We start from the raw sequence: 20,734 nt of genomic DNA on the forward strand, positions 1-20,734 counted from the left end.
CTGGATAATCAAAAAATACTATATTCTGACAAGTTATATATATACATATGTAAATTTTTTATATATTATATATAATTTATATATATAAATTATATATATAGTGTGTGTGTGTGTGTATGTGTGCACACTCCATACAATATCATTTCCTGCTCAGACCTTTACAAAAATTGCTAAGAAACAGTAAATTGCACAGTTTGGCCTTCAACCTTTTAATCACCCCAAGGAGAAAAGAAGTGGCTCAAAGAGTAGCATGAGAAAACAGAGGAGAAAATGAAGGCTTGGATAATCTGCCAACCGAATAACTGAGTAATGACATAATTGGATCATTGGAAAAAATGTTAAAATTTTTACCAGTTATTAATTAGAGAATCATGCATGACCCTGGGAACTTGCTTTTTGTTTTAAAACAGGAGCCACGATTATGAAATGGTTCAAGCTGGCTTATTCAGGTCTGCTGAGATCTCTACTGGTTTGCTTTTCAGATCCCTCGTGGTTCGAGAACAGAATGGCGTTAAATCACACTGCCCTGCCTCAGGACGAGCGCCTGCCCCATTACCTTCGAGATGGGGATCCTTTTGCTTCCAAACTTTCTTGGGAAGCGGATTTAGTGGCTGGCTTTTACCTAACAATAATTGGTAAGCTTCCTTAATTCTTCTGTGCAAAGGCTGCATTTAGAAAATTCATGGGCTGATATGTTAATTTTGTGAAAGGATTCTGATACTTAAGTGGATAGTTTAGTGGAGGCGAAGAGTGGGGAAAGGCAGAAGATGGAATGGCATTATGGCATTCAATAAATGTTTCTTAGAAATGACTCTTTATTATCATTATTATTAGGAATAAAATTCCATTGATAATCCAAGAACTCTTACAGCAAAATTATTTATCCATTTCATTTTGGTTACTTTGGGAGTAGATTTACTTTCTGAATACCAAAATTAATGATAATGATATTTTATTTAAACAGAGTGCTTTTTAAATAATGTTTTTGACATAATCATAAGATTTTAGGTTGAGAATGGGCTTTAAAAATAATCTAGGTCAGTCTCCTGTTCTCACAACTGTGCAAAACTCAATTGTACTATTGTGCTATAGTACTATAGTAATGGCAGAAACACTGAGTTTACTTCACCTAAAAGTAAAGTTGCACCAACATAGCTAAGCCATTTTGGTGAGAGTTGAAAAATGTGTTGGTGATAAATGGAAGAAAGTCCGGGGTCAAAAGATTTTTGTGCATAATTGACCAAAGGGTGCACCTGCTTCTAGACTGCATGATCTCATTCATTCAGTAGCCACATGTGGCTTTTCCAAATTGAAAGTTGCTGTAGTGTAAATACTCACCAGATACTGAAGGCTCAGTACAACAAAAAGTGGTATAAAATATCTCATTAATAATTTGTAAAAATTAAATACATGTTGAACATACAACATTTTAGGTATGTTAAGCTAAATAAAATATATTATTAAAATTAATGTACTGTAAATTTTAAATTTATAAATTAAATTTTTACTTTGTAAATTTTTACTTTGTTTAATGTGGCTACCAGAAAATTTTAGAATCCATATGTGGCTCGCATTTCTGGCTTACATTACATTTATATTGGATAGCACTAATCTAGACAGTTAGGATTTAATTTAACCACCTATTTAAATTTAAGAAACGAAACCATACTTTTCTTAAATTTAAAATTGTTGTTTTAAATTTGGGTGACCAGTGTGAAGGTGGGTTATGTCTTTAGGTTTGTTTGCCTTTAATTTTTTCAGATGTTGGGTCAAACTTGCTCTCTCTCTCTTTTCTCTTTGTTTCTATCTTTCTCTTCCACCCTTCTTCCCTTCCTCCCTTTCTCTCTTTTTCTCCCTCTCTCATCTATTTATTACTGGCTAAGAATTTCATTTAACCTCCTGAAAGTAGCAAAACTCATTAGAAAATACTTGATATCCCGCTATGGTCAGTACTTGAGGCAAAAGGAACTCATGTGATTCAACCAAATTCTGCTGTAAAGTGATTCCCTGGGTCTTTGTCTTTATTGTTGTTAGTGTTTTACTAGTTTAAATTCTGTTTCTTATAAATGAGTCCCCATCTCTTTTCAACATAAATATATATTGAGCGCCCACTCTTTGCCACTGTTTTAAGTTGCTGGGAATAGAGCAGAGAATAAAATGGGCAAACATTCTGCTGGAACAGAGACTGTCTTATCTCTGTAAAATCCACATTGCATTTTTATTAAACTTAAGTACTTTCAATTAACAGAAAAGGCAGAAAAATAAGCAACTTGATCAATTGAATTTAGCATAGCTCCATCACTTTCAAGGAATGAATTAAAAAGTAACATCAATAACCTGACAAATCTCTCCAGACAACACAAAATAGAGAGGCCTATCAGTCCATTCCCAATCTTAAGCAGGGAGGATTGCAGGAGGATTGCAGGGAGCATTGCAACCAGGGTGAGGAAATCAGGAGAATTTTCCACCTGATACACATGGAGTTGGAAGGAAAGTCCACAATCATATTCCAGTGGGTTTGCTGAGATGGAGCCAGAAAAACAGGTTCAAAAAGAGTCCCTGGACAGGGGGAGCTTCAGGAGGATCAGGGCACTGGGAGGTGGAGCCAATGGTATGTTAGAGAACAGTCACGCAGGGTGAGGAGAGGGGTCGACTGGAGGGGTTTGGACTCACCCTAGATCCACTTCTTGGACTTGGCCGTGTGTCTGGTTTTCACTCTCCTAGAATAGGCTAGTGTAGATGTTGCAAGATTCCTTTTTTTTTTTGGACATAGAGACTCACTCTGTCACCCAGGTTGGAGTGCAGTGGTGCGATCTTGGCTCACTGCAACCTCCATCTCCCAAGTTCAAGCAATTCTCGTGCCTCAACCTCCTGAGTAGCTGGGGCTACAGGTGTGCACCACCATGCTTGGCTAATTTTTGTGTTTTTTAGTAGAGATGGGGTTTCGCCATGTTGGCCAGGCTGGTATTGAACTCCTGGCCTCAAGTGATTTGCTCACCTCAGCCTCCCAAAGTGTTGGGATTACAGGCGTGAGCCACCGCGCCTGGCCAAGATGTGTGTGTCCAGATTGCTTTTAAGGAGCCAAAGTGGAATAAACATTCTTGGTGGGCTTTGTTAAATACTAGAAGTCTTAAGAGACAATGGAAAGATAACAATATAAATCTGAGTTTGAAATACAGGAGACATAAATTACAAACCCATTTTCTACCTTCCACACTTTTACTATTATTGTAAATACTAAGTTTATTAACAGTTAATATATATGATATTTTTGTATCCATAAATGATATAGGATTTGATAATCTAAAAGTGTCCCCACTTTGGTCTTTATCTTCTTAATCTGGTTGTCTTTTCAGTAATATTAAGAATAAATTTGCTTTTTCCTGACACTCATCTATAACATATATATACTGCTTGTTAGAATAATTTACATGCAATGAATAGAGAGGTGACTATTTTTTGATAATGCTTTGGGCACTGGGTGAAACCTTATGAAGCAGGGTCAGTAAAGAAAATTTAAGGAAGGAAAAGTAAGAAAACAAATATTTTCAAAAGAGATGTAGACAGATGAAAGGTGTTTCAATGAGCCTTGTGTATCAAACGAAAATGGATACTTGTTTTTACTCTTTTTGGATACAAAGTAGGTGGCATTAAGTTTATACTTTTTCAAGCCACGTTTTCACATTTTGCTTTCCTAGCCGGTTTCCTTGAGTGAGACCTGTTTCATTTTAGTTGGTTTGCTCTGGAACTCCGTAATCTCTTTTATTTTTCTCTTCTTCTGCTTTATGAAAGCTAAAGAGGTTTTAATGGACCATTAAGCAGCACTGACTCCAGGGAGTCAGAATTTCCTAAGAGCACAATGCAGTTAGTTCCTGGTGGTTTCATACCATCAGCTGAATCACACATTTCTTTCTTTGCCCCCAAAATGAATTGTGGTGGAGAAGTAGAAATTAAAATAGAAAACTCTGGGTTTCTCCTGTTAATACTCTCCTTATTCCTTACTACTAAAGGCAGCTGTACCAGATTCTCATTTATACACAGCTACACTATGAAGCAAGAATTCCTGAAGAAATCTACTCTACATGTTAAGCTATGGAAGTAGGTGTATTCTTTTCTTAAATAAAGTCAGTAGGGATTGGGTCTTTTTGGATTTAAACTGGGTTTGTAAGAACTTTCGAACAGTTTCATTGTAATGCCAAAGGCAACTAGTCATTAATAAAAGGATATGAAAAAGTGGGAACACACTTATGGCATTGTTGGTAGGTTCGGTGGGTTGAGGGTCACTTTCTCTCCCCTTGGTGGGAGGGACAGTGCCCAGGTTCTCGATTGTCACCCACTTACCCTTGATATCTAGTCCAGTAGCAGCTGAAGGCTGTCCTATCTGCCAGACACTCAGTGTCCATGTCTCCCAAAGAGGCGGAAGTCCTGGGGCGTCTCTGGGAGATGTCCATTTTCTTGAAGGGAGTTATGCCAGTCATACCTGGCCTCTGCCTCTCCTGAACACTGGTGCTCCCTTAGGAGTTGACAGTGATACTGAAGACACCTTCTTTGGTTGGCTTCATCTTCAGAATTTATCAAGAGCTAAGGGTTTAACCCTACTGATCAGAGGGAGGGAGTTCTATAAAGCCAATAATCTATAAAAATGGCTGAGGAAAGTACTCCACCCTGGGGGCCAGGACAAGAACTGACCATTGGGATTCCCACACTTTCCTGAGCCTCGCGGGGAAGTTAGCGATGCCTTTTTCTGGGTAAGTTCAGTCTTATAATCCCTGACTCCTGCCCCATTGGCCTGTCACTCACAACTCATGCTTTTTATTTCATCTTCTTAATTTAGATTTTTTTATTTAGAGTCCTCTCACTACCCTCTAAATCTATGGTGTCCATTTTTGAAGTTGAGAAGTGTTTCATATCTGAGTGAACTCGAAATCTTAGTTTTAACGATTGGAATTTTTATTTTTCCTCGTAGGGATTCTGTCCACATTTGGAAATGGATATGTCCTTTACATGTCTTCTAGACGAAAGAAGAAGCTGAGACCCGCTGAAATAATGACTATCAATTTAGCAGTCTGTGATCTGGGGATTTCAGGTAACACAACCATGCTGTGTTTTCTTTGTGGGTTTAAACTACTCCCCATTCTAAAGTACTCACTGTCTCAAATGTCACCCCCTGACATCTCTTCCCTTCACATCTCCTTCCACTCTTCGCTTCACAAATCACCTTTCAGAGTTTTGTGGTAAGTCAATGGGGTGCTGTCCGGCTGACAAGATTATTCATTTAATATTTATTGAGTCTTTTCTGTGTGTCAGGCATGTTAGATGCTGAAGGCACAATTTGAAATAATATGTGATACCTCAGATGTCTCAAAGTGTAGTGGGCTAAATGATTCAGAAATCAGAAATCAGGAGGCAAATCCCAGGTCAGTATTTTAAGCTTCTTTACACCTCTTCAACCCTTATGGAAGTCTGATTAAAATAAACATCAACAAAGGAATCTCGAAGGGTAAATGACAGTTGAAGACAGTTGAAGGCAGTTGAGAGGTGAATGTAGGAAGAGGAAAGAGGTGCCCTGCTGATGATATATGTAATCATGACTTAGTGACATATCACAAGCATAGGAAGCTTCTGGTTCAGTGGTCCTCAAATGCAACTCACAAAATATCATCTGGGGAAGTTCTGAATTAAGTGGTTGACAGTGTTACGTGGGCATCAGGATATTTAAAATGAGAATCTACAGGTATGTTAATGTGTGGCCAAAATTGAGAACCACTGGCTTCTTTTTCACTTCTCTAATAACATGGCAAGGAGTTGGAAAAAAATTTCTCCTTCACTATAATTCAATTTAAAAAATAGGAACCATTTTAAATAAATCATTCTTCACTTTCTTCTATACAACTTCAGAGTTGCTTAGATGGACTCTAATCTGTCTTTGAATCCCAACATCTGCTATTTAGCTTATGGTTTTAGGTCATTAGAGTAGGGTAATTTGTTTGAACAGTACACAGCAGCTCCTCTTACCATTAGAAACTTGTTAGTAGTTTCCCATCAAAAGCCTCCTTTAAAAAATGTTTTGTGTCTGGGCACAGTGGCTTGCACCTGTAATCCCAAAGCTTTGGGAGGCTGAGATGGGTATAAAGTTTGAGGCCAAGAGTTCAAGATCAGCCTGGGCAATGTAGTGGGACTTCATCTCTACAAAACAAATTTATCCTTGAAGTCTGGGTATTGGGTAAAACTAAACAAAACAAATAAAAAACAGCTGGGCACTTGATCAAGTTCAGGAGTTCAAGGTTGCAGTGAGCTATGGTACTACCACTGCACTCCAGCCTGGGTGAAAAAGCGAGACCTTAATTAAAAAAAAAAAAGTTTTCCGATATTTGTTTCTCTCTTCATAAGTGGATTTTTCTGCCGATCTCTAAAAACAAGGCTCAATAATAATCCTCCGCATTCTGACTCTTTAGCACACAGCAGATGTGTGCTTACTCAGAGTTTGGATAGTCTTGGTTATCTGGGAAGGCTTTATTCAGTATGGACCTGCATAAACATTGTGAACGCTTATGGTGAATGCACATGCACATTAAGAAGAGCATGACATGCCTGGTTTTGTGAAAATAAACAGGACGAACCCCAGGGGATTTGTGAGGCTGCAAAATGGCTGCCATTTTTACCTGTTGCCACTCGATGGCGGTGTCGCAACAGGAACGGTAGCTTTCCCGGCCAGCTCGCCTCGCGGGCCCCTAAGGTGCTCTACCTGGTATTGAGCGTAACATGCCTGAATGAAACATGTCATTCCAGCTACATCCTTCATCGGTGAATAATAGCAGGCTCATTGCTGAACTAGACTAGGCTTGAATAAAAATGTCCTTAATTGGCCTGGTGCGTTGAAATATGCTCTCAGCCAAGCAAGTCGGCTCTAGAATGGTGCAAACCACCTCATTACTCTGCTTATGTCTTCAGAGTAATTCACCAGAAACCACTTTCTTTCATACAACAGCTTTCACTAACCCAGATCATTTTTTTCAACTTTGGAGCATCTATAGTACTTTTTCCCTTCCAATAAACGTTAAAACTTTGCCTGCTTTATTTTTTTCTGGCTCAGCTATATTCCATTATAAGCACCTCCTGGAGGCCAGATGTATGGCATCTATGCAACTAATACTTGTTGACTAAATATCAAGGGCTCCCAGTCGTGTGTATTATATACATGTGTTATATTAGGATAACCTCTTAGGATAAAGTCGTGTTATATTAGGATAACCTGGGGGGCGGGGGCGGTGGTGGTGGTAAAAATACGTATAATGCCTGAACTCACTCCAGATAAATAACAATATTGGGAGGTTTGTGGGGAGGGATGGAACCCTGGATGTTGATATTTCAAAGCAAAGCAAAACAATCCGTCCAGCGATTCTAACGTGCAGCCGGGTTCTGGAAACATTCTACTAAGTGGAAGAGAGAGAGACATTCTAGATGACACCCGAAAGTTTAATCCAGAGCTCTACTGAAGAAGGAAGCCTGAAATCGCTTTTGCTAATCAGGATCCCAGGCACAACAGATGTAATCTTACTCCATTTTGTCACTTTCACTTGTCTTTTTGCTGCCTTTAGCATCCACCTGGCTGACACCCACCTCAAGCCTTTTAGTTTGCTGTTTCCTCTGCCTCTAATCCTTTCCCTCCAGAAGTTTATTTGACTTCTTTCCCACTGATTTAGGTATCTACCTAAATGTCACATCTCAGAGAAGTCTTCCTTAATGTCTTTATGTAAAACAACAGTTTCCGTCTACCTGCTTTCTCTGCTTTATTTTCCTTCATTGTACTAATCACTACCTATCTTTCTGTCATACCACATCTTATATTACAAATTTAGGTGTTTTTTTTTTGTCTGCTTTACCTGTTAGAAAATAAACTTGTCAGTCTTGATCTCCACTTTGTCCTCTAGCACCTTGCTCTGTGTTTCTTACATACCAGGCATTGAAAAATTTGTTGTTGAATGGAAAAAAAACCCACAAACCTAAATAGTTATTTTACACTCCATTTCCTTGTGGACTCATTGGAATTACGAGGCTGTCATATGAGGGCACCTAGTCTAGCAAGCTGAAAGATGGCACTAACCATCTAGACAACTAGAGGAGACGTGTGTCTAGATTGCAGAAGGCATTCAGTAAATATGTGTTGATTCACCGAACTAACAGGAACTCCTGAATACTTTTGTATACCATAGAGGAACACACCTGGGAGGGCTGGGAGCTAGCACCTGCAGGCTGTGAATGTCAGTTACTTAGCTTTCCTAAAACATTAAGGTTAGGGAACCTTCTTTTGTGATGTAGATCAGTTAGAGGTTTGAAGAGCTTCCTCAGTACTTTTTTTTTTTGTGGGGGGTGTGGTGAGGACTGAATAGGGAGGGCTACAGGTTATGAGGTAAAAGTAGAAGAATGCTTTCTAGAAAGTGAAAAAAAAAAATTCTAATGGAGGTTCAAGGAATAAATAGTTTAAATCCCAGAAATCTGGATCTGGTTGTAAACAGCTTGGACCTCACATTTACTGAAATAGCTATACCGTATTTGAATAAGACATAACTTAACAGAAGAAGAAAAAAAGAAACAACTGAAACAGAAGGAAATGTGGAAATCTGGTTCTAACCTTAACAAAAAGGATTTTAAAATAAAATTCCTAAACAATTTTTTTAAAACAGTGAATTTTTTTCTTTGAAAAAGAGCATGACTTAGAAGCTGAATATATAAAACAGGTGAAAAAAATTATCTTTCCTGATTGACAGGTGGAGCATGGAATCTTGGTTGCTTAATATTTCTTTCCCTAAAAGACCTACCTGCTTCCCCTTCAGGGGACACTCTCTCTCTCTTTCTCTCTCTCTGTATCTCTCTCTCATAGAGGAGCTCCATGAATCCTCTCTGGTCTAGGCATGAACACATGAAAATTGCTGGGCTATATAATTATCCTCCCTCCTTCATCTCCCCCATCCTATTGCTTCCCTGTGAATACTCAACTTTCTGGGGTTTCTTAAGGACTTTTTATTCATTGATAGTAACAAGGAAATAGTAAAAGACTAAATATGTTCTATTTTTTAAATAAATAAAAGGACAAATTCACATTTCAGAGAAAGTTGTCTACATCATTCTTTAAAATGTGTTTGAAACTCGCACTTTCTTTCTCCAGGGCTCTTTATAATCTTTATTCTCCAGAGTGCTATTAAACCTCCTCCTTTTCTATATTCACAGTAGCTAGTTCACTGCTTCTCTAATTAAGGCTTTCTCTGATATATAACCTCTCTCTTTCCCCTCCCAAACCCTTTCATAGACACTTAACTCCTAAAGTACAAGGTTATCTTGCGGTGTTAGAAACCATATTCCTCCTAGAAGGATGCAGCTTCCAAAAGAAAGAAAAAAACCAAATTCCCCTTTTCATTATAAGGAATCTCATGCCTTATACAGGTTCTAAAAGGCCCCACTTGGAGGAGGATGAGGTGGAAGGAAATCACTGTTTTGCATATTATTTTTGTCTTTTTCCTCTTTTTCTTCATTTTCTCTTTCTCCATCTCTTCTTTCCTCTATTCATTGAGACAATTTTCTGGAAGTTTTATTATTAAGAAAAGTTGCATTGGTCCCAGGAATGTAAGTACGTTTCAAAAACAAATCTATTAATAACCAGCATTAACTGATTCAATGAGAAAAAATGTTATGATCACCTCAGTAGATGCCGAAAAAGCATTTAATAAAGCTTAACATCTATTTCTGGTAAAAAAAAAAAAATCTTAACAGACTAGTGTGAGAAAGAACTTCTCTAGAATAGAAAAGTTGTGCTTGAAGAGGGTATTTTTCTCTCAGAGATTTTATTCATTTCCCCTTTCTCTAAGCCTTCTAATGAAAGACTGCAACAAAATGTTAAAAGTGACCAGATCGTTGTCACTGGCTACTAGTATCATGTCTGTAATTCCTGAAGCCAGGTCTCTTTGAGACAGTTTTTTCAAAAGTAACAATTACTTTAAAGTTTTCCTTCTATATCCTTTCACTGTCTTTGGCTATTGGGATGACTGAAAATCCTCTCTGGGTAGCTTCAAACTGAGTTTATTCATAGATAACTGCTGGACTTTTATTAATCTAGGAAATCTGTGTAATCAAGGGTGTGTGTGTGCGTTCACATGTGTCCCCGTGCTTTAGGGGAGGAGGTTCAGGTGAGTTGAGGTAGGTGGGGAAATAGTAACCAGAGGAACCTCTGTTGACAAGTCACTTGGTGCTCTAGTTGTAGGCAAGCCGTTCACCATCATCTCTTGCTTTTGTCACCGCTGGGTGTTTGGCTGGATCGGCTGCCGCTGGTATGGATGGGCTGGATTTTTCTTTGGCTGTGGAAGCCTTATCACCATGACTGCTGTCAGCCTGGATCGATATTTGAAAATCTGCTATTTATCTTATGGTAAGTTGGCAGGTTTCTCATTCCCTGACAGTTAAAGCTAGGTGGATTGAGTGTTAGAACTGTACATATTTTACGCAGGTAATAAACAAAGATTATGAATAACCTCAGAGATCAAGAATATTTCTATTTATAGCCTATCATCTTGTTCTGACATGTTTAAGGATTTTAACCTATGTCAAAGTAGATTTCTTTTAATACATATTTTATAGTAATGTCTGGTGTTTGGTTATAATGCTTTAAAAAATATCATTTTCTTGTATAGTGTGTAAGCTTCCATCATGTTTCCCATGCAAACAAAAGAAATAAAGTGCATCGAAAGGGTGTTAAGTCCAAGATGTTTAGCTCATTCCCCACCTAGGAAGTGTAATTATAAGAAAAGCTGTTTAAGATTCTCCCTTAGGACTCACGCTCCCTGTGATTTCAGAGATAAGGAATTCCAAAAAGTTCACCTCCAAGTTAGAGTCATGTAGCTGTTTCTGCATGAAAGGACACACATGTAGAAATATCACTCAACATATTTTTTTTGTGGTGTTGGTTGGTAGAAAGATGAGTGATTACAAGAATTGGTGAATCAGCAGAAAATAAGTTTCCAGGGCCTAAATATATGTTTTTTAATGATTAGACCCTTCTACAGGTTAAAAATAATTTCTACTACATTTGTTTGTTGGAGCTCTCGGAATTTATCAAACCTGAAAGAATTGCATTTGGGTCTTTAAGTTTAATATTGAGAACCAGGCACAACCAAGGAACAGTACTGACTTGCTCTGGATAAAGTTGCTTTGATTGTCAATCTGTCAATTAGAGTGGTTGTGATGGACGACAGACTGTGGTGTCAGAGCAGGGCCTGGAGACTGAGGTGGGAAAAATCAAGTTGACCTGACACTGTCAATGTGGTAGAATTTCCCTTTGTATTGTTATAGTTTACATCCCCAAACTCCAAAGAATCCATGCTTGGGTGGGTGGGAGGCGGGGGCTTGTGAGCCATTCTCTTCATCATCCAGCACTACGTTTTTTTTTTTTTTTAAAGTTTACATCTCCTTTTTTAAACACTTAAAACTTCCAATAGAAATAGCTTGAATCAAAATTTCCAGTAAGATATAAAATATACAACTATACATATTCTGTGTGACGTCAACATCTAATTCTTTCTATAGACTTATTTTTGTTCATACCAAAGAGATTTTAAATTTAACTATAGATTTTATAGATAAGAAGGCAAAAAAGTTAAACTTCCTGAGAGTGTTTGAGGAATACTAAACCCTGATACCTCTGTTTTTAAATATTTTCTTGAGTTTAGGCTTTGTCAGTTAAAGAGATGATGCCGCCCACTGCCAGGATCATTGCAGGTCATAACTCCATATGTGGGAACTGTGTATATTTTCCAGCTTCTTCTAAGGTTGAACCTCAGTAGTGTGGTTTCATCATTTAATCTGATGCACTATTAAACCCTCCACACAGCGTCCCAGAATGTTGGAATTAGAAGGTCGCTTGGGGACGTGTAGACTTTTCTCCCATGTAACGTGGTAAACTGTTTTAAGGCATCCCTGAGAGATGACCACTTGGCCTCTTCTTGAATAATTCCAGTGACCAGTGACGGGGAGCTTACTACTGCACAAGGCAGCCCATTCTCTGATTGGTCTGCTCTCATTGTTACAATGTTATTCCTTATATTAAGACAAAACTGCCTCCCAGTAACCTCCACCCATTGGTCCTAGTTCTGACTTCTGGAGCAACACAGAACCAATCTACTAATCTACTCCCTCCTGTACTTGACAGCCTTTCACCATACTGGAATGTAAGTATAAAACACCTCACAAGTAACCCTAACCATAAATGCTTATACGTATGCCTATGCACATTCCCATGAATATATGTGATTACCTGTGCCAATGTTTTATAAGTTTTAGTGGAGAAACAAGAGCTGACTTATATTGTGGCTACATGATTGCCACCCCTATCTGGTTGGGCATGAAATTTGCATTTCATGACACAAAATGCCATGTATTTGAAAAAAATGGAGACAATAGAGTATAGAAACAATCTGTTATATTTCTTATTAGCGCTAAATGAGATACACTTACACAGGAGTAAAACATTCATGTTAATATAGCACTTTCTAGTTTGCAAAGCAGGCCCCTTACATTATTTTATTTAACCCATATGCAATATAGTCTTGCATGCACAAGGTCAGTCAAAGACTAGACATAGAAGAATTAGGCCTGACCGACTTTCCAAACCTCACATTGCACTAAGCAGAGGCAGGCCCTGAGGCTATATTGAAGTAATCATTTAGCTTTTGTTGAATATATTTTGATATTTCTTCTCTGCTAACACAAAACCAAGGCAGTAAAGAGTCACTTTCCTGGACCTCTTCGTTCGAGGTGATGAGTGAGGTGTGAAGGTAATTTCCTGTGGAGGCTGCTGCACTAAATCAGGCCGACCTGTCTTTGGTGGTTGTGTTGAATTCTGAAAATGATCACTAGTGCTTTACAGCTTTTCTTAGATGACTGCACTATTTCCTCCGCTTGGAATTCTCTTTTGGTTAACAGAAACTAGTGCTGAAAAACGGAGCTCATTTTTTGTCTTCCTGAAAATATCTTCACAGAATTACTTTGCAGAACATGATGCAACCTACCTAGATTCTCTGCCTCTCCCGCTGTGGCTGTGTGAGCGCGATTGTTGTGTGAATGACGTTTGAAGATTCCAAACCTGCTCCACAAATTACTAAACACAGTCAAGGACTTTAATCTCAAACCATAGTGTCATGATCACGAGCCACCAAGCCCCTTCCACAAGTTCTTAGGAAGCCAGATAAGACTAGCAACACAAAAGCTGTTAGCAGGAAGGGCGTTTTAAAGACGCAAGCCATGTTTTGTGCTTCCTCACCTCCCAGAAGGATTTTCCCTGGATGATCCACTAACACACCCTTTCCGAGATGTTTTCTCAAGGGCCTCCATTGTCTTCAGCATCCTCTCATCTCTTTCCTGTCCCTTTTCCCAGCTGTTGTCACTTCTCCCTCCCAAAGCTCCCAGATGCCTAGAGAAAACCTTCCAATTGTGTTCTCCTGGAGAAAGGCCCAAGCTCTGGAACTTTTTTCCGTTTACTCCACTCTCCCTCAGGCTTCAGTTATCTGCCCAGGTCTCCCAGAAATCAATGGAATAAATCTTTGGAGGTGGAATTTGACATATCGAGGGGAGGTATCTGGGTGTAGGGCAGATTACATCCGGGTAATGCTTTTCTTCCGCCTCCAGGGGTTTGGCTGAAAAGAAAGCACGCCTACATCTGCCTGGCAGCCATCTGGGCCTATGCTTCCTTCTGGACCACCATGCCCTTGGTAGGTCTGGGGGACTACGTACCTGAGCCCTTCGGAACCTCGTGCACCCTGGACTGGTGGCTGGCCCAGGCCTCGGTAGGGGGCCAGGTTTTCATCCTGAACATCCTCTTCTTCTGCCTCTTGCTCCCAACGGCTGTGATCGTGTTCTCCTACGTAAAGATCATTGCCAAGGTTAAGTCCTCTTCCAAAGAAGTAGCTCATTTCGACAGTCGGATCCATAGCAGCCATGTGCTGGAAATGAAACTGACAAAGGTAAGTGCACTAATATTCTACACATGTGTTTTCTGACTACTTACAACTTCATAGGGTACAAAGGATAGGGAACGATGGAGACTGAGAGAACTTAGAATCTCTATTCTTTACGTAATTCTGAACTTCGTTGATGATTGGCTAAGCCTTTCTTTGTGGTCTCTCTCTCCTCTTTCTGTCTCTGTTCCCCCACTTCTCTCTTCTCTCTCTCTCTCTCACACACACACACATTTTTAATATCTACCAAATTTGTATAACCCATCAATTTGGGGGCTTATCTGCTCTGCTGAATAGGGTACTATTGATTCACATTCATTATTTCAGTAATAAGAATAACTTTTATGAATCATACAATGCCTCACAGTATTTTCTGTGTTGCATGGACTTTGGGACATCATTAGGGACATTCTACCACTTGAATTATTTATAGAGTAAGAGTTTACCATGTGTGCTTTCCTATGGGAAGCTTGTGTTACGAACACGAGCAGTTTCTGCAGGCTTGAGTACCTTGGTAAACGGTAGTTTCAGAGGTGACAGTTCTTTAGGTATTGTGGAGTAAGGAAAAGAACAAGACTAGAGTTTAATCCCATCCCCAGTACCTGCCAAGTCTGTGACCTAGAACTAGACACTTAGCTTTCTTGAATCCCTATTTCCTCACTTGCATAACAGGAATAGTGATATCTGTCTCATTGGGTTACGGTGGGAATTCAAAGAGATAAAGTATATTATTCTGTCATCTGGTGCATAGAAGGTGTTAGAGCAACCATGGTTTCTCCTTTTTCCTTATGCCTGTTAGGAATTACTGGTAAAGTCTAAAGCAGTGGTCTTCACATGTTCATGAATTTTTGCCCCTGTACTGAAAAAATATTTTCCAACACATGCCCTCAATATAAATGACATACAGGTAATACCATCAAGCTTTGTATTAAATATTAGCACCCCCTAATTTAACCCCCCAATTTTTGTCTTCTATTTTAAAGATAAAAATAAAGGTAGATTGAAGTTATAATTATTTCTTCCTGTATCCCAATCAATCACGTTGATTGGTATCCTACCCTCGAGTATTCTCATGTTCACTTTGGAGACCACTAGTCTCAGGGACCCAGAGAAACACAGTTCCCCCCAGATAAGAGATGGCTTTTTAGTAAGTCAGAGACTTGGTTCTGGTAATATGCCTCTCTCCAAATTGCAGAATTTTTGGAGTTATACAAAGATCTCTTGGTTGCATATTGTATTAGTCTGCTGTCACACTGCTAATGAAGATGTACCCAAGATGGGATAATTTATAAAGGAAAGAGATTTAATTGACTCACAATTCCACATGGCTGAGGAGGCCTAGCAATCATGGCAGAAGGCAAATGAAGAGCAAAGTCATGTCTTATATGGTGGCAGGCAAGAGAGCATGTGCAGGGGAACTCCCTTTTATAGAACCATCAGATCTTGTGAGACTTATTCACTATCATGAGAACAGCATGGGAAAGTCCTGCCCCCATGATTCGATTACCTGTCACTGGGTCCCTGCCATGACACATGAGCATTATGGGAGCTACAATTCAAGATGAGATCTGGGTGGGGGGACAGCCAAACCATATCACATACTGTGAGCTAGATTCCTGATGGCTCCAGTTGACTGTTATGCTCAAACTGTACATGCCAAGTAGAGGAAGCTTTGAGGGATATTTTCATCACTCTAAATCTATACTGATAGCTTAATAATAGAACAGTTCTTGGACAAAAATGCAGACTCAGGAAGCATGAACTTCTTCTGTCTTATAACTGGCTATAAAGTAGGAAAATATTTTCATAAAATGAAGCATTATGAGTTAGGTTCTTCATTTCTAGTTCTCCCTTTAGCTCTTACCTGCATCTTTCAAAAAAGAAATTTAAATAAATCAATCCTAGTTAAAGTTGAATTATATTTAATCCAAATCCTACTTTGTACCAGGTACTATTTTAGAAACTGGGCAAATGTACCAATGATGAAAAATTTGCTTTTCAATAGTTTATGGAAGTGTGCCCAGGAAATGATGTGCAGACATTCATCACACTGGTATGTGACGTCGAAGTTTACTTTGCATACAGTTGCTGCAATGTCTCAAAATGTGCTTTCTTCTTGCCATCCCCCTCACCTCTCTGTTTTCCATCCCTTGTTATGTCATTGGCCTTGACACTTTGTTGGCCTTGCTCAATAAATCTGGGTCCTGATTGCCATGAGGCTCTTCTTCAGTTTCTCCCAGTTTGTTACCCATCATCTTCTCTCCTGTCAGTTGAACTGCTCAACTTGACCCCCTCACATTCTAGCATCTTGTCCTCTTGTGTATTCTTGAGGAGTGAGAAGCTTGTCTAGTCAATGCTTCTGGAACTCATTATACATATGAGGTATAGCTCAGCATATACCATTTAATTTGATTTGTTATTATTCTGCTTGACTTGGACTGGGTAGATCAAATAGGCTCGCCCTAAACCAGGTTAAATGAAATGTTAAACAAAGTGTAGGAATACATATGTGTAATTTTGTTATGTATATTCTTTTAATTTATATACTAAATGATATTATAGCACATAATATGTAATATTATATTAAGAACATGTCTATATTTTATTTGTTTATATAAACCTGTATTAAAATAACCTAAATACAAACATCTCTAATTATTAATATTTGTGCAGAAAATTTAAGCCAAAATTCAACCCATATTGAAAAATGAACCTAGTCAATGTTTAGACCAGTCAGTGCTTCTAGAACTTATTATACATATGAGTCAATGCTTTTGAAGGTCATTATACATATGAGGTATAGCTCAGCACATATACCATTTAATTTGATTTGTTGTATTATTCCGCTTGACTTGGACTGGGTAGATCCAATAGTTAGGCTCACTCTAGACCAGATTAACCAAAGAAATGTTAAATGAAGTGTAGGAATACATATATATATAATTTTGTTATATATATGTATATTCTTTTAATTTATATACTTAATGACACCACATAATATGTAATATTATATTAATATGTCTATATTTCATTTATTTATATAAACCTATATTAAAATAACATAAACACAAGTGTTTCTAATTATTAATATTTGTTCAGAAAATGTAAGACAAAATTTAACTGATACTGAGAAACAAACATAACTACTGTGACATCTTCAGTACTAAATTGAAACTATTTTTAACTACTACTCAATTTTGACCTTGATTTTTCTACTGAGTAAAAATAAGTAGAAACCGCCTTATACTGGGCCCTTCCGCAGCCTTAGAAACCTTTTTGCTCATTTAGCTACTGCTCAGGATTGTCAAATTGCTTGCTCTCTTGGTGCTTCTGATTTTCAGAACAGCCTGGTCTAAAAGCTGATTACTTAAAGTTTACCTTCCGGGATTCTGAGATCAAAATCACTTAGTTTTCTGTGTACTTTAATTATTTCTAGCTGGGTTATGACTAGGGCCAGTATTCTACCGGTCTGATCTCGTGAAGCTAAAAGTTGGCATTCTGTCTGCAAACCTTTCTCTACTTTGTAGCTTTTTTCTGATTAATTTTAAAAAATGATGGTTTTGCTAGACTTTTGTAGCAGCCTGAAATTTCACAGGCGATAAACAGAGGTGTGATGTATATATATGTGTGTGTGTATATATATATATATATATATACATACACACACACGATATACATGATATACATATACATATGATTATATTTCTATGACTCAGCATAATCTCATTTCTATGCTTGCATTTGACCTTGTAAAACTGATTTCTTATTGGACAGTCAAGATAAATTCAGTGAAATCAGTAATTTCTCTCTTCTTCCCAGGATTACCTAAAAGTTTCAGGAAGGTTTTCACAATGCCAGTGCTAATGGGTTGGGGACTCTTGGTCTGGGTGTTGTCATTCACTGACCCTGGCATTGCTGAGATATTTAGGGTTCCTTGTGGTCTTAGTTATAGTTTTCATGGGTCACTTTGCATCTTTGTTGTTCCAACTATAAGGCATCTTTAGGCTCATCAGCACCGTAAGCTACTTCCCCACCCTTCCGCTGCAACCCTTCCGGTGCATCTTGGGTCTTGGCTGGGGCCCTGGGAAGTGAGGCACATGTTTTCTGCTTTCACATCCCTGAGAGTTCTGTTGTTCTTCCACCCTGACCCTGGGCCTTTGGTGTTCAGCTCAGTGGGGTAGGTTCAGGACACCTTCTCAGGGTAGGTTACCAACTCCTCTGATGTCCCCACTTGCCTTCAGGGTGTAGGTCCTGTACCTATTTGGGAGTGGGAAAACTGGCTCTTATTTCCATGTACATCCTCTAAATTTCTCACACAGTAATCTTAATGCCCTGAGTCCTTTAAGCCTCTGATTGTGGATATTCAAATTCACTTTTTTTCCCCACACTCAAAACCCTTTTTCTCAATTATTTTCTCTCCTGGGAGTTTCAAATTTCTGTTTTAAAACTTAGAAGCTGGGAAATGAAGGTTTTACTTCTTTAGGTACTTTTGCTTCTAAAAATCTTCACACAATGCAGTGAATACTCTTGCTGCTGATTAAATAAGGGGAATGGTAGAGTCACTGCCTGAGGGGTCCTTCCTGCCTGCTGCACAAAGAAAGACCATGGCATTGCAATAAAGAGTTTAATAGCCATGAGGCCAGCCATGCCAGATGGGAAATGGAGTTAGTACCCAAATCAATTTCATCCAAAGTTTGTAAGTGAGGGGTATCTCAAAGGCTGTTTGGGTGAAGGGGTGGGGATTGCTATGCAATGCGTGCTTGCTACTGACTGGTTGGGTTGGGAATGAAATCATAGGGGGTGGAAGCTCTCCTCTTGAGCTGAGTCTGCCCAGGTGGGGCCACAGGAGCCTTGGGGTCCAGGTGGAGCTATGAGTGTCAGACATGCAAAAAACTTGAAAAGATATCTCAAAAGGCCAATCTTAGGTTCTACAATACTGATGTTATTTGCAGGAGTAATTGGGGAAGTTGCATATCTTGTAACCTCCAGAATAATGGCTGACAATCATTTAGGTCTGCACCTTAGCAGAACTCAGTGTCCTCTCATTCCCCCAGTTTGACAGCTTCCCATTAGCTTTTCAAAAGTGCTTGAATTTGGGGAAAGGCCTATTATCATTTAAACTTGAGCCTAAATGTCTCTCAAAGTCAGCCTGGCACCCAATCCCAGGAATAATTAAAGGAAGGTCAAGATGGGGGTGTTAGAACAGCTCAGTTCACTGTTGTAATTTTTCTTACTGATACAATTTTTGCAAAGGCAGTTTCAGTACAATGACAGGAAGACAATCCCAGAAGCATGAATTAGTTTTTCTAAATATTATTATGCCATACATGTTGGTGCTTCATAGTAATTCATTTAACACACATCAGTCATTTACAATGTTCCAGGTCTACAGTTATGATACAGATCCCCTGGGCACCTGAATTTCTCTTAGTGTCCCTTATTTATACCAGAAAGCCCTCCTGATTCTCCCTGGTTAAAGTCCACCTGCTATGTATGAGCCATCAGAGCACTTGGCACGTTATCTTTAGTGACACTGGTCATATTTTACTGAATCACATGTTTATAGCTCTCTTTTGTAAGACAGTAAGTGAGGCAAAGGAAAATGCCGTGGGTCCTGTTTGCCACTGGACCCTACCGTGTGGCACCTGCTAGCTGTTTAATCAAGATTGCTTGAATAAATACATAATTGAATGAACTAAGTTAATCTAATTACCTTGATGAATGTTAAGAGGTCCCTTGAACTCTGGCTCTAGTGCCTCTGTTTCTTTTATACCTGACAGGGCATTTTGCTTCACTTTGCTCTTTTACATTGACTGTGAAATCTTTCTAAAACTCTTAAACATAAAGCTCCATTTCCCTTAAATGACTCCTCCCTTTTATAGCTCATCAAATGTTATTTATCATTGAAGGATCAGATTCAGAAGACCCCCTGTGTGGACTCTAATGGCAGTTCATGGGAAAGTTGAACTGTATTGCTTTAAAAAACCCCCAAAACCAATTAATTAATTACATCCCTCTGTTCTTAGCTTAAATGTCACTTCCCAGAGAAGCATTTCCAAAAATTGAATTCAGATCCTCCTCCTATTACAATGTTTCATTGCAGCCTTTACATTATCTTCTTGGAACATGTCACAATTTTTAATTAATTTATGATTTCATACCTATTTTGGGGATTATTTGTTCATTTCCCTTTTTTTCTTTGTTACCACTACTTGATGAGAACTGAGCGGGTAACAACCATGTTTTTTTTTCTCTCTGTGTCCCCAGAACCTAATACAATGATTCATACATGGTAAGTGCTTAATATATATTTGTTGAAGGAAGGAAGGATTACTTCAGAGCAATTTAATCATGAAAAAGTTTTAAACTAGGGGTCAGTCCCAATTTTGCCACTAGCTCCTTGAGAGGTGTTACATAGTCAATGTGTGTTTTTTATTTTGCCTGCCAGAGGCTGAAAGTCTTCTGTATCTGAGGAATTTCCAACGTTTTGTGCCCTGCTTAGAGTGAGAGGAGAAGCATTGTGCCTCTTAATTTAAAAGATGCTGAAAAGAACAGCCACTCATTTCCCAGAATTCCCCTACAGCTATGGACTTGGGCACCAGCCCTCAATGTGTCCCAGAAACTAATGATATGGCATCTAGGGGCAGGGAATTCTTTCCTGAGGCCATGGCTACAGCAGCAGGAGTTTCTGCATCAGAACCAGTTCTCAGTCACAGTTTTGGGTAGCATTTCTC

General features: G+C 38.8%; 1 protein-coding gene across 1 annotated transcript in view; it reads left to right on the forward strand.

The window, feature by feature from the left end:
* Positions 1–505: 505 nt before the first annotated feature.
* OPN5 (opsin 5) overlaps positions 506–20,734 on the forward strand; it is a 29,832-nt gene continuing 9,603 nt past the window's right edge. Inside the window, exons 1-4 of the mRNA XM_016955653.2 lie at positions 506–635; positions 4,967–5,086; positions 10,256–10,420; positions 13,672–14,006. Coding sequence (XP_016811142.1) covers positions 506–635; positions 4,967–5,086; positions 10,256–10,420; positions 13,672–14,006 — 750 coding nt within the window. The remainder of the gene's footprint in view (positions 636–4,966; positions 5,087–10,255; positions 10,421–13,671; positions 14,007–20,734) is intronic.

Source organism: Pan troglodytes, chromosome 5 (genome assembly GCF_028858775.2).
Source record: "Pan troglodytes isolate AG18354 chromosome 5, NHGRI_mPanTro3-v2.0_pri, whole genome shotgun sequence".
Taxonomy (NCBI): Eukaryota; Metazoa; Chordata; class Mammalia; order Primates; family Hominidae; genus Pan; species Pan troglodytes.